The 15,384-nt window shown below is 39.7% G+C and overlaps 1 protein-coding gene across 6 annotated transcripts in view; it reads left to right on the top strand.

Annotated features, from left to right (window-relative positions):
- The window catches only part of NT5C2 (5'-nucleotidase, cytosolic II), a 144,926-nt gene extending 132,333 nt beyond the window's left edge, over positions 1–12,593 (top strand). For 5 of the 6 annotated variants that reach the window (XM_053909892.1, XM_019459301.2, XM_019459300.2 and 2 more), the window contains 13 exons: positions 299–390; positions 525–582; positions 1,620–1,713; positions 2,334–2,387; positions 4,946–5,029; positions 6,082–6,123; positions 7,227–7,334; positions 7,606–7,672; positions 8,374–8,544; positions 9,872–9,923; positions 10,050–10,110; positions 10,241–10,417; positions 11,186–12,593. In XM_053909892.1, coding sequence (XP_053765867.1) covers positions 299–390; positions 525–582; positions 1,620–1,713; positions 2,334–2,387; positions 4,946–5,029; positions 6,082–6,123; positions 7,227–7,334; positions 7,606–7,672; positions 8,374–8,544; positions 9,872–9,923; positions 10,050–10,110; positions 10,241–10,417; positions 11,186–11,422 — 1,297 coding nt within the window. In that variant the 3' untranslated portion in view covers positions 11,423–12,593. Of the gene's footprint in view, positions 1–298; positions 391–524; positions 583–792; positions 891–1,619; positions 1,714–2,333; positions 2,388–4,945; positions 5,030–6,081; positions 6,124–7,226; positions 7,335–7,605; positions 7,673–8,373; positions 8,545–9,871; positions 9,924–10,049; positions 10,111–10,240; positions 10,418–11,185 lie in introns of those variants that run through there. The other variant, XM_053909893.1, reaches the window with a different exon arrangement.
- The last annotated feature ends 2,791 nt before the right edge of the window (positions 12,594–15,384 follow it).

Genomic DNA, 15,384 nt, shown 5'->3' with positions numbered 1-15,384 from the left:
GAAATGGTCTCCTCTTCCTCAGTTTTCTCATAGCTCTCTGCACTTTCTTGTGACAGTTGTGATTTTTTACTTTGTGATAACTGTTTGTGTATGTGACTCACCTCCCTTAGCCGACCGAGGGCTGTTTAAGGGCTGGAACCCGAGCTTGTTTATCTTCATAGCTACTCACATGTAATATTTAGACCCTGCCTTGCATGTAGCCACCAAAATATTTGAATGAATTTTTGAATGATGAATATTTCTCATGGTTGTAATGTTCATTTTTTGAATGTCATTTAATTTAAATTTTTTCTTTCAGACCAGAAACTAGAGAGCAGTATCCAAATAAATTTATCCAGCGGGATGACACTGAAAGATTTTACATTCTGAACACACTGTTCAACCTACCAGGTAGACTCATTCTGTGCTTATATATGGATGCTTTCCCTTCTTTTCATGATCATTTGTCTTTGCTCAAGGGAGATAATGAAATAAGTTTGAATTATTTCATTTATGTTTATGAATATCTGTTCTTCATTTTTCAGAGACCTACCTGTTGGCTTGCCTAGTAGATTTTTTTACTAATTGTCCTAGATATACCAGGTATGTATATAGTGTAATTTTCTTTTTCCAATTGATTTTTTTAAATTAATGTACAGGGTTTTAGAGAACTGGCCATTGTAGGTCTTTTCTGCTTTTCTGAAGTGAATTTAGTGCTAGTGAGAGATGCCACATTGCCAGCCTGAGAGATGGGACAGCACCAGCAGCTCCATGCAGGCTCTCACCTCCCACACGGCCCCCTCTCCTTGCCAGTGTGCTGCAGCCATGTTTGGAAGGGACCACTTCTGATTGGCTTCTCCTGGGAATGAAGACGGCCAGCAGAGGTGCTAATTGTGACAACTGAGTGGGAGGTTTGTGTGATGATTATCTGTCCAAGCAGAATTACACTAAAACCCCCCAACTCATTTCACAGCAGCTACCCGGGAGCCATTCAGCGATGACAGTTTAGTTTCATTCCCAGGCCCAGCAAGATTTGATTGAGGAGTAAATATGGTTTATCCTCCTCAAAGTAAAATTTTGTTTAAGTCTTGAACAAGGTATCCTATCCTTTTTAGGGCAAATTGTATAACCACTGCTGAAAGCTCAGCCGTATGTGTCAGAGTTGGCTAACTTATCCTGTCTAGGCCTTATCCGCTTCAAGGCACTAAATCTGGTGGGGCACCAAGTCACTAAGCTAAATAGAAAAAAGGCAATACCTTTGTACCTAGAGAAAACATCAGAAGAGTCAGGATGAAGAGCACCTAAATGACCAATTTTAAGTTTTAAATGTTTCTTTGATGGGAACCTGTTTCTTAAAAGTGATGAGTAAAAGAACATGATATTTTTGGAACTGACCTTTTAGGTTTCATTCAATATATTGTTCTATCACTTTGTATTTGTTCACAATTATTGTATTCCATTGAACACTGTAGTCCTTTCTGGTTGTCAAAATGGATTTTTGTTAGGGAGTAATTATTTTCCTAATTAGCCTAGTCTTTCCATGTGATCATGGAATCCTTAGGTCCCCTGGGCAATGTTTGGTATTCATTTTACTTACCCTCTTTTGGATTCCCTGTCATGTTTTTTTCATCTTTGTATAGCTGTGAAACAGGATTTAAAGATGGGGACCTCTTCATGTCTTACCGGAGTATGTTCCAGGATGTAAGAGATGCTGTTGACTGGGTTCATTACAAGGTACCTGGGAGCTGCTGCATCACCTGTTCACTCTGTGGCTTGTGTGGCTTGTGTCTTGTGGTCTGACATTAACTTTACAAGTGCAAATAGAGCAGAATTTTTCTTCCATTAAAAAAAAAAAAAAAAAAAAAGGATTTGCCCACTAGTGACAGCTCTCTAGAATACTTTTCTTCTTGTCTTTGTCCTACTTTCGGAAGTTATGCTGATCTTTCCTCCCGTGATCCTGCTTGGCTTCCAGCTCTTACTTCAGTTTTCATTTCCCAAACTTAGAAGAGATTTTAGTATTAAGATTATACTTCCCCCTACCTTTGAGGATGATTATTGTTTGTTTTTTTCCAAATACCTCCTGTTTGACTAATACGTTAATTAAAATTATACTTACTATAAATTATACTGAATAAAATATGAAATACCTTTTGATTTCTTGTTTAAAATAAACATAGTTTTATATTTTAAATACCTTTTGGAGGCAGAGTTGCAGCAAATCACATCTGCTTTATCATGGCCATCTCTATGTACTTTCCATTTTGGTAAATACTTAAAAAATGCATTTGGGTTGATAGTAGTATAAACTATTAAAAACTGATCTTGTTCTTATTTTCCTTTTTTTCTTCCTGTAGGGCTCCCTTAAGGAAAAGACAGTTGAAAATCTTGAGAAGTATGTAGTCAAAGATGTAAGTAATAAAGGGGAAAATAGATCTGCAAATCAGGGAAATCAATAACAAACCTATTTATAATGAAATGGATAAAGGAAGATACTAATTTGTCTTGATATAATATATGTCAAGTACAATCACCAGGAATTTTCAGCCAGAACATAGGTCTTAGTAGTTTTCCCTGTTTGTTCCTTGGCAAGAAGATCCAGTATATCATTTGTCTTTTTAGCTCTAATGATAATAGCAGCTAGAGTAGTTACTGTGTGTACATCACTGTACTAAGTGATTACATGCCCTTTAATCTTCCATATAACCCTGAGTGAGGTATTGTTACCTCTGCTTTGTAGATAAGCTGAAGGGGGCTCCTGGGTGGCTTAGTTGGTTAAGCGTCTGATTCTTGACTTCAGGTCATTATCTCATGGTCGTGAGATCAAGCCCGGCATTGGGCTTTGTGCTGAGTGTGGATCCTGCTTAAGAATTCTCTCCCTCTGGGGTGCCTCGGTGGCTCAGTTGGTTAAGCATCTGACTCCTGATTTTGGCTCAGGTCATGATCTTGCGGTTAATGAGATTGAGCTCCACATTGGGCTCTGTGCTGATAGCATGGAGCCTGCTTGGGATTCTCTCTCTCCCTCTCTCTGCCTCTCCCCTGCTTACACTTGCACTCTTTCTCTCTCTCTAAAAGAAATGCATTAAAAAAAAAAAAAAAGATTCTCTCTCTCTCTGCCCCTCCCCCACTTGCACTCTCTCAAAAACAAAAACAAAAAAATTTTTAAAAACCTGAGGAACACAGGTTATATATAACTTGTCCAAGTTTATACAGTAAATTTTTTAAATCTGTAGATTATGGAATTGTGCCAATGTTAATTTCTTAGTTTTGATCATTGTAGTATGTATAAGTAAGATCTTTAATATTAAGGGAAGCTAGATGAAGAATATGGGGAAAAAATCAGGCTAGTTTAATTAACATATAGTGTCGTATTGGTTTCAAGAGCAGAATTTAGTGATTCATCACTTAACATACAACATCCAGTGCTCATCGCAACAACTGCCCTCCTTAATGCCCCTTCCCTCCACCCCCAGCAACCCTCAGTTTTCTATATTTAAGAGTCTCTTATGGTTTGCCTCCCTCTCTGTTTTTATCCTATTTTTCCTTCCTTTCCCCTATGTCTATCTGTTTTGTTTCTTAAATTCCACATGAGTGAAATCATATGATATTTGTCTTTCTCTGACTTACTTTGCTTAGCATGATACACTCTAGTTCCATCCATGTTGTTGCAAATATTTGGCAAGATTTCATTCTTTTTGATTGCCAAGTAATATTCCATTTTGTGTGTGTGTGTGTGTGTGTGTGTGTGTGTGTGTGTGTGTGTGTACACACGTATGTACACACAAATCAATCACATTTTCTTTATCCATTCATCAGTGGACATTTGGGCCTTTTCCATAATTTGGCTATTGTCGATAGTGCTGCTATGAACATTGGGGTGCATGTGCCCCTTTGAATTAGCATTTTTGTATCCCTTGGATAGTAGTGCAATTGCTGGATCATAGGGTAGTTCTATTTTTAACTTTTTGAGAGATCTTTGTGCTGTTTCCCAGAGTGACTGTACCAATTTGCATTCCAACCAGTGGTGCAAAAATTTGGAATTACTTTAATGTAAGAAGGAAACACAGCTCCAAGATGAGATACTTCCTTTTCTCACAGACTATGAGTAGTGGAATGCAGTATTTTTTTCAAAGTACTTTGATACAGATTTCTTAGTGTTTTCAGTCTTTGTACTTCCTTTTTCCCCTCCACTCCTAATTCCACTCTTCTTTCAAGAGAGAACACTGAGGGGTTCACAAGAGGTCCAGGAGAATTTGAGTGAAGGAACCTATTTAGTGTGAGAGAAGGAAAAGCTGCTTTTCTTTCCAGTCTCATCAGGAGTTAGAATTTCCTCATGTGTCTGCAGATGGGTCTGAGCATTTCTAGGTTCCATCCTGCACATGGCATTTCATTCTACAAGGTATACAAGACAAAAGCCTACACAGGGAAGCCATATCTCATGCTCTCCTTGTATTTTGCTGGTGATGTTTTAAATCAGCTTCTCTTCACCTTTAACATACCTGATTCATATACTTTAAGAGATTACAAAGTAATTTAAACTCCTTCCTGAGGCAAACGTGAGGAAGGTAGAGATGGTTTTATTTTTCAATTTAATTTAATTTTATTATTATTTTTTGTAATCTCTACACCCAGTGTGGGGCTCAAACTCACAACCCTGAGATCAAGAGTTGCATGCTCTTCCGACTGAGCCAGCCAGGTGCCCCAAGGTGTTTTTAATAAGCATATTTAATAATATATCTAATAAGCATATCATCTGTATGTGTCATTTTATATATACACCTATATGTTATATACACCATGTATACTGCTTAATACTTCACGCGTAGTGATAATGTGGTCTTTTAAATGTAAAACTCTGAAATCAACCAACCCTCAAAGCGCATCCCCTATGCTTACTCAGGTAGACAAAAGTTGAAGTGACTGTGTATTTGTGGTTTAGTGTTTCACTCATCATCATATTACATTTCAGGGAAAACTGCCTTTGCTTCTGAGTCGAATGAAGGAAGTAGGGAAAGTGTTTCTTGCCACCAACAGTGACTATAAATACACAGATGTAAGTGCCTAATGTTCATACTTGTTTATTTACACAGAGGAGTTACTTTGGCCTAAGGAACTGGGAATGAAGATCATGAGGACACTCGTTAAGTGAGGGTATTTTTTTGCCATATCATTTTGAGAGCAGAGTGGAAAAAGAATATATAGCTTAAGGGCCACATTGGAGTGGTTCTCAAATTTTTCTAAATATTTCTTTTGACTTTTCCCTGATTACAGTTGGTTACTTGAAGGTTTTAATTTGGAGGTTGTTTAAAATATTTGTGCTGATTTTAAAAAGGCTTCTGTGTCTCTTTGGTGCATCATTTATATCAACTTGAGAAGTCACACATTTATTTACTGCATATGTGTAAATGCCCTCCCTGCTGCTGGGAGCCAGATAGCAGAAGATGGTGCAAAGATGTTTGGACTCTTCGCCATCAAAATTTACTACCTTTTAACTTAGACATTTCTTTGCCAGGACTAAAGCATGTTGAAAAGCGAGTTTAACTCCTTAGCCTCATCTTATTTTTGCTAAGACAGTTACAGGCTTATAGTACTAGCAAGAAGCCCAATGCTCTGCAATTCTCTTCATGCAAAATCTTGATTTAGAAATCTGGTGATTTGTTGGAGTAAGCAGTCTTACAAAGCCAACAAATCTAATGGTTCATTGGCTTGGTTAGTCTAGAAACAATAAACAGTAAGGAGGCCAACGTATATTATTTCCATGTGAGTCATTAGTTTTGTCGATGCCCTGACCTCAGATACCAATTCCAAATATGTATTCCAGTCCGTTAAGAGGATTTGGTAGGGATATATGGATGAAGTGTACAAAATTACATCCTAGAAGCCTATGTCCTACTGAGAATGTCAGCTGTAGTTTGTTATGTTGAAGCATTAATTTCTGGCTTCAGCTGCCATGATTTCATAAACTTAGGGGAAAAAAGAATGTGATAAATCCTGTATTGAAAAAGACACGTCATATGAAAAGGTTGGGTTTGAAGTTTTTTTTAGGTGCTGCATATTGTTTGCAAAAGTAGTATATGGACCTGATGTTGGATTTTTTTTTTCCAGAAAATTATGACTTACCTGTTCGATTTCCCACATGGCCCCAAGGTACTATATGTAACTTAACAGACCATTGCTTTTAGTAATAATGAATGCATTTAGTGATCCTGGAATATTAAGAGTCAGGAATTGTCAGAACTCCTTTAGAAATCTTCATTAACCTTAGAAGCAATGCAGGAGCTAGTGTAGTTTAACATTGCTAGAGATTTGAAAACATAGTAGATAGAAATAAAGGGGAGATATTTGTGTTATTTAGTAGGATGGGATCAGAATAATTACGGCCAAGAAGTTCTGTGTGGAGTTACTAAGTTCGTATGGCAAAGTAAGGAATTTTCACATTGAGGAAGATAGATGATTAAAAGAAACAGAAGATATGTATATTCTTGGCAACTTCTAGATACTACTCTTAGTTATTGCTGAGTTTTGTTCAAGAACAGTTAACCTTGATATTTAGCAGAGAAGTCTTCATTCCCACAGTGTGGCTACACTTAAATTTAAGGAATACTCATTGCAGCCTAGTCACATCCTTGTGGGATTTAGTCCTTCTTTGGTTAAATATCAGTAAATCTCTGTTTTGAAAAGGTCACCCAAAAGCACAGCTTGACCTTACAAGTTTAATACCCTGGTCCCACTTCAGGATAGAAAGCATGTTAATGGGCATAACTTCTCTATTAGTGCCGTGACGAGCCTCCAGTATGAGCCAAAGGCTAATGTGTACCTAGAGCCATTATTCTGAGAACATAACCAATAAAATTTGCTAGTAACATTTCCATGTTAGTTTGTATACTTAAGTTCTGATGCTGATCTGCCTCTTTCTTAAATTGTCTTCTTGAATATCAGTTTGCATCTTTCCTTCACAACCCTTTGAGCCTTTTTTGCCTATTTCAGAGTGTGAGGACACTTTCCTTCATATGTTAAATTGCTGTGAAATGTTAGTAGAGGAAATGATTTAAAATGTGTTAATTTATATTTTCACCTTGCCTGCTTCCAAAAGAATATGGCCACTAACACACTGTGTTTTTAATACAATAGTGGGATCTTCTGTGTATACTTAATATGTCTACATTCCTTACATTTGAGTGAGATTAAATATTAGTGCCTCAAGGGTTAGGAGTGATGTTTTGGCTTTTGCTGTTTCTCAACCTCATCAGCCTGGGAGCTCCCATCGACCATGGCAGTCCTACTTTGACCTGATCTTGGTGGATGCACGGAAGCCACTCTTTTTTGGAGAAGGCACAGTACTGCGTCAGGTGGACACAGTAAGTCAAGAGGATGATCTGTCTGCTGGCACATTGTCCTTTGTATTTCTCCTTTTCCCACTCTTATTCTTCCTAAGGAAACAGGTATTTTTAATTTATTATCCATATCTTTCTTTTGAATTTCAGAGTTTTAATCTTAATTGAGATAGCCCAATAGTTTCAAAAGAATATAATTCAAAAGTGCCAATCATTTAGATGCCTATCCAGATTGCATTTTGGGTGGAGATTGTGATAGAATAGTAAATTATTAGAAAGTCTTCTCTTCTCACAGAAAACTGGCAAGCTGAAAATTGGTACCTACACAGGCCCCTTACAACATGGCATCGTCTACTCAGGAGGTGAGTCACAGATTTCCCTTTATTTAGTTTAAGTCTTTGTTCAGATTTCATCGTGAAAGCTTTGGTGTCCTCCTGGCAGAGTGCCAGTTATACTTTAGTATTCTGAAGATACTGTCTCCTGAAGGTAACTGCTTTAGTCACCTGCTAATGCAGTAGGAGTCAGAGAGAACAGGTTTGAGAAGTTGTTAGTATGTCCTAACGAATCTTTGATTTTCACTAAAAGGATCAGGGTTTCCTCATCCTTTTACGTATTTGAGACTTTTTCTCAGTGTCCTGGAATGATTTGAGGTGGTTCTCAAAGGGGTCCTCTAGGAGCCCCTGTGGACACTGATGCATATTTCGTTGCAGTGAGAAATTGTTGAACAAAACAAAATTAATGTCAGATCTTCTGTGATGAGAAATGGCTGTGCTTTGGGAGAATTATATTTACTAAAGCTGAGACATGTAGTTTTGTTGCTCTTGGATTTGGTTATCAAGAGCTCTGGTTAGCACAGTGGAGCTGAAGGCCTTGCGTTAGAGGCAATAAAAGGAATGATGAAAGAAAAACAATGGTGGGTCTTTAAGGTGAGCCCTTTTTCTAGTCTGTTCCTTGCATAAGAATAAAATTAATCAGTACAGTATCTAATGGTTATGGTACTTAGAATTCTCATTTTTAATATGGAGACATTTTTGTTTTCCCATTGTTCATTCCCTTGTTTCAGGTTCATCTGATACAGTCTGTGATCTCTTGGGAGCTAAGGGCAAGGACATTTTGTATATCGGAGATCACATTTTTGGGGACATTTTAAAATCAAAGAAACGACAAGGGTGGCGAACTTTCTTGGTGATTCCTGAACTTGCACAGGAGCTGCACGTCTGGACTGATAAGAGCTGTAAGGAGCCATTACTCTTATTTTATATCCAGCTGTATGAATCAGTCCTCTTGGATGAACTCATTACTTCATATGTGGGGAGAAAGAGAGGGGAGGCAGAGGTAGTCAAAGATACTTCCCTCCAGCCAGATATTTTACAGAACTCCAGAATTTGAGGAAATAGGAGAGGTTCGGGTGTTCAGCCTTTCTCTTGCATTCTTTCAGGGTTAAGGACAGAATATTGCTATCCTGAATTCTATTACTATAGCAACTAAACTGTGAATTCCACTTCCTTTTGTAGTCCCATATTTTCCAACCACACATACTAGTTCCCTGTCTCTCTGCCACCAGCCTCTGTGATGTTGGGGGCATTGATGACTTTGAGTAGTAATTACATCCCTTTTTTTTTTCCTGCTCTTCTGAGAAGTAGAGAATGAGGCCAAATTGTATCCTCTGAACTGTACATGCAATTGAGCTGTAGGTCTAGTTATGTAAACCCGTTTGACCCGTAAATTCTCCAGCCAGTCCTAGCTAGCATCACCCACAGTGTGGGGAGAGGTACTGCGTCAGGTAGTTACCCCAGCTCTACTACCTAATACCTTCATGCCCTTAGTCAAGTTACTGTTAGTTTCCTCAAATATGAAAATGAGGATAATACCTACTTTATAAAGTTGAGACTTAACTGGAATAATGTGTATATAAAGATACAAGTAACAACCTTTCTCAACCTAGGCTCCTCATCTGATCCACAGAACAGAGAAATTGATTAGGTGACTCTTGGTAGGTAAAGAAAATTTGTTAAAACAGTATATACATTAGGGCTTCTCTCTGGGGAACCCAGGTTGAGAAAGGCCAGAACCCCAACAAAACAGGCAACAGCTGCTGGCTGTTGCTTGTCCTTGGTGGGATTTTCTGGCTGGTCCTTCATGCCCGTTTTCAACTTTATACCTCTGAAATTCTGTCAGTCTAGTTGATTTGGCTCTGTTTCCTGGATTTGTGACTCAGGACACATCCCCTAATCCTCATTCTTTGATCTGAAAATAGAACTGTTAACACTTGTTTTGCTGCAACACACCTCCAATGGGATACAAATTAGCACTCAGCATCCATTGGGAAAGAAGAGTTGTAGCTAGCTGTGTTGAAGTAGAAGGAGGAATCGTGGCTTTCACTTGCTGCCAGATCCCAAGCAGGGCAGGAGTGGGTTTTCCTGAAGCAGGAGAATAAAGTCATTTTGTACACTCACCATAGCTTTACCTTTCAGTCATAGCTGCAGCCTGTTAGTTTCAGGAAGAGTTAAAACCTGAGTGCTTTTTGTTGAAAACATTTTTCTTTTCCTTCCAAACTTTAGCACTTTTCGAAGAGCTTCAGAGCTTGGATATTTTCTTGGCTGAACTCTACAAGTAAGTTTCCAGATTCTAAAGATAAACATTTCTTTCCTAAAACCATCTACCTCTTTGAGAATCAGCTAGGTCTAAGAGACCTCTTTCCCAGAGATTTTCAGTGGAGTTTTCTTTTTTCGCCTCCAGGCACCTTGATAGCAGCAGCAATGAGCGCCCTGACATTAGTTCCATCCAGAGACGTATTAAGGTATCCAAATGGGATTTGGGAGAGATCTTGGAAAATAAAGTTGTGATTTTTGTCTTCATCCTGTGATACAAGGATAGGCACATAGCCAGTACCCAACAACTACTAGAATTCAGTCTCTTGTCTGTTGTAGAAAGTAACACATGACATGGACATGTGCTATGGGATGATGGGGAGCCTGTTCCGCAGTGGCTCCCGACAGACCCTCTTCGCCAGCCAGGTGATGCGGTACGCTGACCTCTATGCAGCCTCCTTCATCAACCTGCTCTATTACCCCTTCAGCTACCTCTTCAGAGCTGCCCACGTCTTGGTGAGTTGACATAGTCTTAGGCTGCTCTTTACAATAAAGATAGACACTTACGGCTGAGAGCTGCAGCCAGCTTTGTGGGATGGCACAGGAGAGTTTGGGTCTTTTTTTTTTTTTAATGTTTATTTTGAGAGCTGGGGAGGGGCAGAGAGAGAGGGAGAGACAGAATCTCAAGCACTGTCCATGCTGTCAGCACAGAGCACAACACGGGGCTCGATCCTCTGGATGGTGAGATCATGTCCTGAGCCAAAATCAAGAGTTGGCCATTTAACCATCTGGGCCACCCAGGCATTTTTTCCTAATTTGCATTTTTTTTCCTAATGTGCAAAAGCCCGTAACCAAGTTCCATGCTTGCACCAAAAAGGATCTTTGAGAAGGTATAGGTAATGGCATAGGGTATAAGTGTACTCTGAAATTTGTCATATTAAAAGTTGAATAGTGAAGACTTTCCTCTTTTGTGAGCACTGCAGTTTTTATAGTGCTGTGTTCAGATACTGATCTATAGCAGGACTGTTTTTTTGCTGTGAAATAGGAATCTTTCTCCCCCCATCTTTTCCAGTTTCGGGCTCTAATAATTGAGATCTGGGCTGTTTTAAGAGTTGAGGATGAGAGGAAGGTAGTTCCTGGAAGATGCTGAAGTATCTAATTTGGCTTGGCCTTTGATCCATTATAGACCTGTCTGTGCACAACCACCTAACCGAGGGAGAAGGAGTTAGGATTTGGGAAACTGTTTCACTCCACCTGCTTTCTGACCTTCTGACTTTGTTCTAGATGCCTCATGAATCAACGGTGGAACATACACATGTAGATATTAATGAGATGGAGTCCCCTCTTGCTACCCGGAACCGCACATCAGTTGATTTCAAAGATACTGATTACAAGCGGCACCAGTTGACCCGGTCGATTAGTGAAATTAAACCCCCCAACCTCTTCCCACTGGCCCCCCAGGAAATTACACACTGCCATGATGAAGATGATGATGAAGAGGAGGAAGAAGAGGAAGAATAAGGAGGAAAACCAAAACTGAGCATCCATTAAACACGTTTTGGCAGGACTTCCAGGAGCAAAGGATATCCCTGTTTGCGTTCTAGTGGTGGGTGGGGGAGCTCCATCAAAGGTACATGTGCGAAGTTTCTGAAGACCTTAAAATATTCTAATCATAGAGAGATACTTTTTAGTAGTTTTGTTTGCACTCTGCAGATGGTTCACAATTGTAATGGAGTCTGTATTGGAAGAAAGCAAGGGTGAAGCTGGGCTGAACTGCATGCAGAAGGCTCCATTGTGGCTTGTGACACCATTTCCTTGTCTGGTTTCATCCTCAGTATATATTGGATATACCAGGGCTAGTGAAGAGTATCCAAGTGGAACGAAGAGGTGATCTGAAAATGATATGTTACAAATTGTGCTCTTACTCCAAAGTCCATCCTGAAATTTTCAGTGCATTACACAGTATTGTATGTCAGTGGAGAAATATATTGTTTCCATTACCAAATGTGGTCTTCTGTTAAGGTCAAGGTTCCGTTTACAAGCTTTGAAGTGTCCTCAGTGCCTGGGGGCAGACTGCAGGCTTCAGTGGTCTTGCACAAGTGTTTGGTTTGCTATAGGGCTTGCCTGGAATGCACTGCAGTGATTCTGTCTTGAGGTAAAAGTCTTCATCTAATCTTACATTTTTTTGATAGTAGAAATGCTTGTTATCCAAAAGCGGTCTTTTTCTCATCTGGAGTAAATCTAGAGAAAGAATTCAGCTGAAAGAGGACAAAGGAGCAAGCCCCGTGAAAGAGCATAACTGAGTAAAGTCATTAGCGTGGGCCAGTGTGGCTCGCGCCGCCCAGACTTCCGGCCTTCCCTGTCCTCTAGAGTGGACTGTATTCCAGAGTCAAGCATGAGAGGATGGGAAGAGGGTTCTATCAGTCAGAACCTTACTAAAGCAGAGGGCACAATCATGTGAATAAATGCACTTCAGAATCCCAAGAGAAATCACTTGTTATTTTGAACAAGAAGGGATTGTTACTGTGTCCTAGAGGGTACCGGGCTGCCTCGCCGTCGGCACAGTGGCTATAGCAATTCGAATAGTGCAGACTTCCCCTTTAACCTTTATATATTCCTTCCATTCTTCCTGGTGAACACAGAAGGTAGATTAGTTGCTCTAGAATTCAATAAAGTATATTTCTAATACTGACTTTGACCCCTTCCTGTAGCACAACTTTAATAACCGTTGGTCTTTAGGTGGGTGTAGGTTTGGCTAGTGCCATCAATTTGACATTCTTCTACAGGAAGGTATAGTATAGCATGATTGATGGCTAAATTTATAGCACTTAAATAGTCCTCAAAACTTTTTCATGTCAAGTTTTTTAATACAGGACTATGAGGTGAGGCTTTCTAAAAATTATTTGATAGGCAGGGAACACAGTTCAGTAATAACATAGCCAAGACCATGTTATATCACCACTTTCAGGATACATGGTCTATATATGAAGTCATGCCAAGAAACTTTCTAACTGGTATCTACTAGGAATATACGCTACTTTAACAGTGATCAGGTTACAAATGCTGTTGCAAATAGCAGTTAAATGCTGTCCCCATTTAAAATTTTAGAGAGTGTGTTTGTGGTCACCCCAGCTATTATTCTCATTCAAGTGGAGCTAGTGCCCAGTTTGGCACAGTCTTATATTTGCTCAAAGCCAAATAATATTTAAGTGGCTACAGCTGCAGAGCTAACTTATAATGGAACATTTACATATTTTCCCTTTTAAAGCAAGGACCATTATGATCACTTTGCTTTAATTTACCACACTTTTGGTATTGTGTTATTCACATAAGATCTTACCTGTGTAAGAGTTTCTAAAAGTCAGATATCTGACAGTGGGTCCAAAGATCAAAAAGGAAGAAACACAATTGGAAGAAGAATTCCACTGCTGATCAGAGCTTTTTTCAGGACCAGCAAAACCTATCTTGAAGAGCCAGGATTCCATAAGCATAGAAGACGCAGAACAGAGTGTTTAGGTGGTCCATGGGCAGACAGAGTAGATAGAATTGAGCTTGCTAAAACATGAATGTGAGTTTCGCTGTGGCCAATAGTTAAGGAGGCTGAACTTAATGTTTTTGTTGTTTTTTAAACCTGAGGCGTGTTACACGGTGAGAACACAGTTCTCCCAACTCTTCAAAATCTCTTCCCTGGGTATTTGAAAAGCACCAGACACCCTTTATTGGGTGCTAGACTGAACTTGTTCAGGGTTGACAGGGCCCCTGGCACACCCAGCAGCTAGGTGCGGGTGCAGCAGACCCCAGCCCTGCTGGGTTCCCTTTTAAGACGACTTGCCCCCTACATTCATCTCTATAGTGTTTCAACCTTAGATTTTCTCCTCCCATAAGCATAGTTCTGCTGAGACCTAAAATAAGAAAGCAAGCCCTTCAAGCCACCCTTCCCAAGTTATGATTGGAGCTACAAATCCTTAGTCCCGTTACTGTTTTTAAGCAACTACTTTAAAAAGCCACTTGCAGTGACATGTCAGACTTAAAAGTACTTTGTTCATGTTTAGATACTTCTAAGTCAGATTTATTTATTTAAGAAATATTTTGTCAACAACTTTAAAGCCCTGCAATTTTTCCAAGGCTGACAGAGCATTTAAAAATACTCTTACTCACCACAAATAGCCTGAGACAAACAAGTGCATATCTAAGTCTGCATTAAGGGTGGGAGCTTTGTACACATTCCGTGTGATGGAAACTATTTAACCTTTCCTTGATGGTGGGAAAAACGGTAACTGTGGCCCAGCTATTGCCATACAGTCAGTCCATGGCCCAATTCCTCGCTTGGTTTTGAAGCTTATACCTCAATATTTAGGTTTCTCATGACTTTTTTTTTTTTTTTTTTTTGTGACTAGAGCATAGGGCGCTTAAAATCTTTCCTCAAATGGAACATTTCAAATGATACGCAACTTGGAAAGGACCTTAGAATGAAATTTCTACCATGGAGGTACCTGAGCAGCCCTAAAAGTAAAAGAAAAACGATACACTACCATCCAACAGCAGAGAGGCCATGTACAGCACCTGGGAAGCAGAGCCAGGTGACTTGTAACCCACATCGTCCATCCTGCACCTCCACTAACATGAACCGGCATTTCACACTGTTCCTACCGCTGAGTATGTGCAAATAGCAGAAAGCAAATCCTCTTAAAAAAAAAAAAAACAAAAAAACAGCATTCACTTACAGAATGAACAAGGCAGCTTTTCCTAGCAATCTCACCCATTTTTCCCTACTGTCAGACACAGTATTTTCATCCCAAAGCCACAGCAATCTTATTCCAACAAGGATAACACAATTTCGAAAATAAAATACCTACAGTGTTTTAAAGTTCCACTGAAGAGGTTTAACGCAAAAAGTACTCCCAATTGAACACATATCTCAAGCTTGCTGTTACTCTAAGTAGTTTATATTTTCTTTTTTTTTTTTTAATGTTTATTTTTGAGAGTGTGCACGCCAGAGCGGGGCAGGGGAAGAGAGAGGGGGGCACAGAGGGGAACAGAAACTGAAGTGGGCTCTGCGCTGACAGCAGAGATCCCAGCATGGGGCTTGGACCCACGAACCATGCTGAGCCAAAGTCAGACGCTTAACCAGCTGAGCCACCCAGGTGCCCCGGTAATTTGTATTTTCTAATTTAAACCAGTTTTTGGTCTAGTCTATTTCTTCCTACAGAGATACCTTTGCTTCATTTTATTATTAGAAAAAAGGTGGATTAGATTTCCTCATGAGTCCTATCAGGTACAAATAGGTACCCAAATGGTCTGCTCTCCCATTAAGCTCTTCCCAAAGCCATGTCTGGTTAGTGCTGTAGACAAGGCCTGAGGAGGCCAGGCCAAGATAAACCTCACCACGTGCACTGGAGCCCAAGCAACTGAGCGCACTTTCTCTCCAGGAAAGGCAGCACTAGTCCTGAGTCTCAGAAGTTCCTGAGATAGTTGGAAAGATT

This window comes from Panthera pardus, unplaced genomic scaffold (genome assembly GCF_024362965.1).
Source record: "Panthera pardus isolate Hobbes unplaced genomic scaffold, ASM2436296v1 HiC_scaffold_22, whole genome shotgun sequence".
Lineage (NCBI taxonomy): Eukaryota > Metazoa > Chordata > Mammalia > Carnivora > Felidae > Panthera > Panthera pardus.
This window is presented reverse-complemented; position numbering and strand designations above follow the sequence as displayed.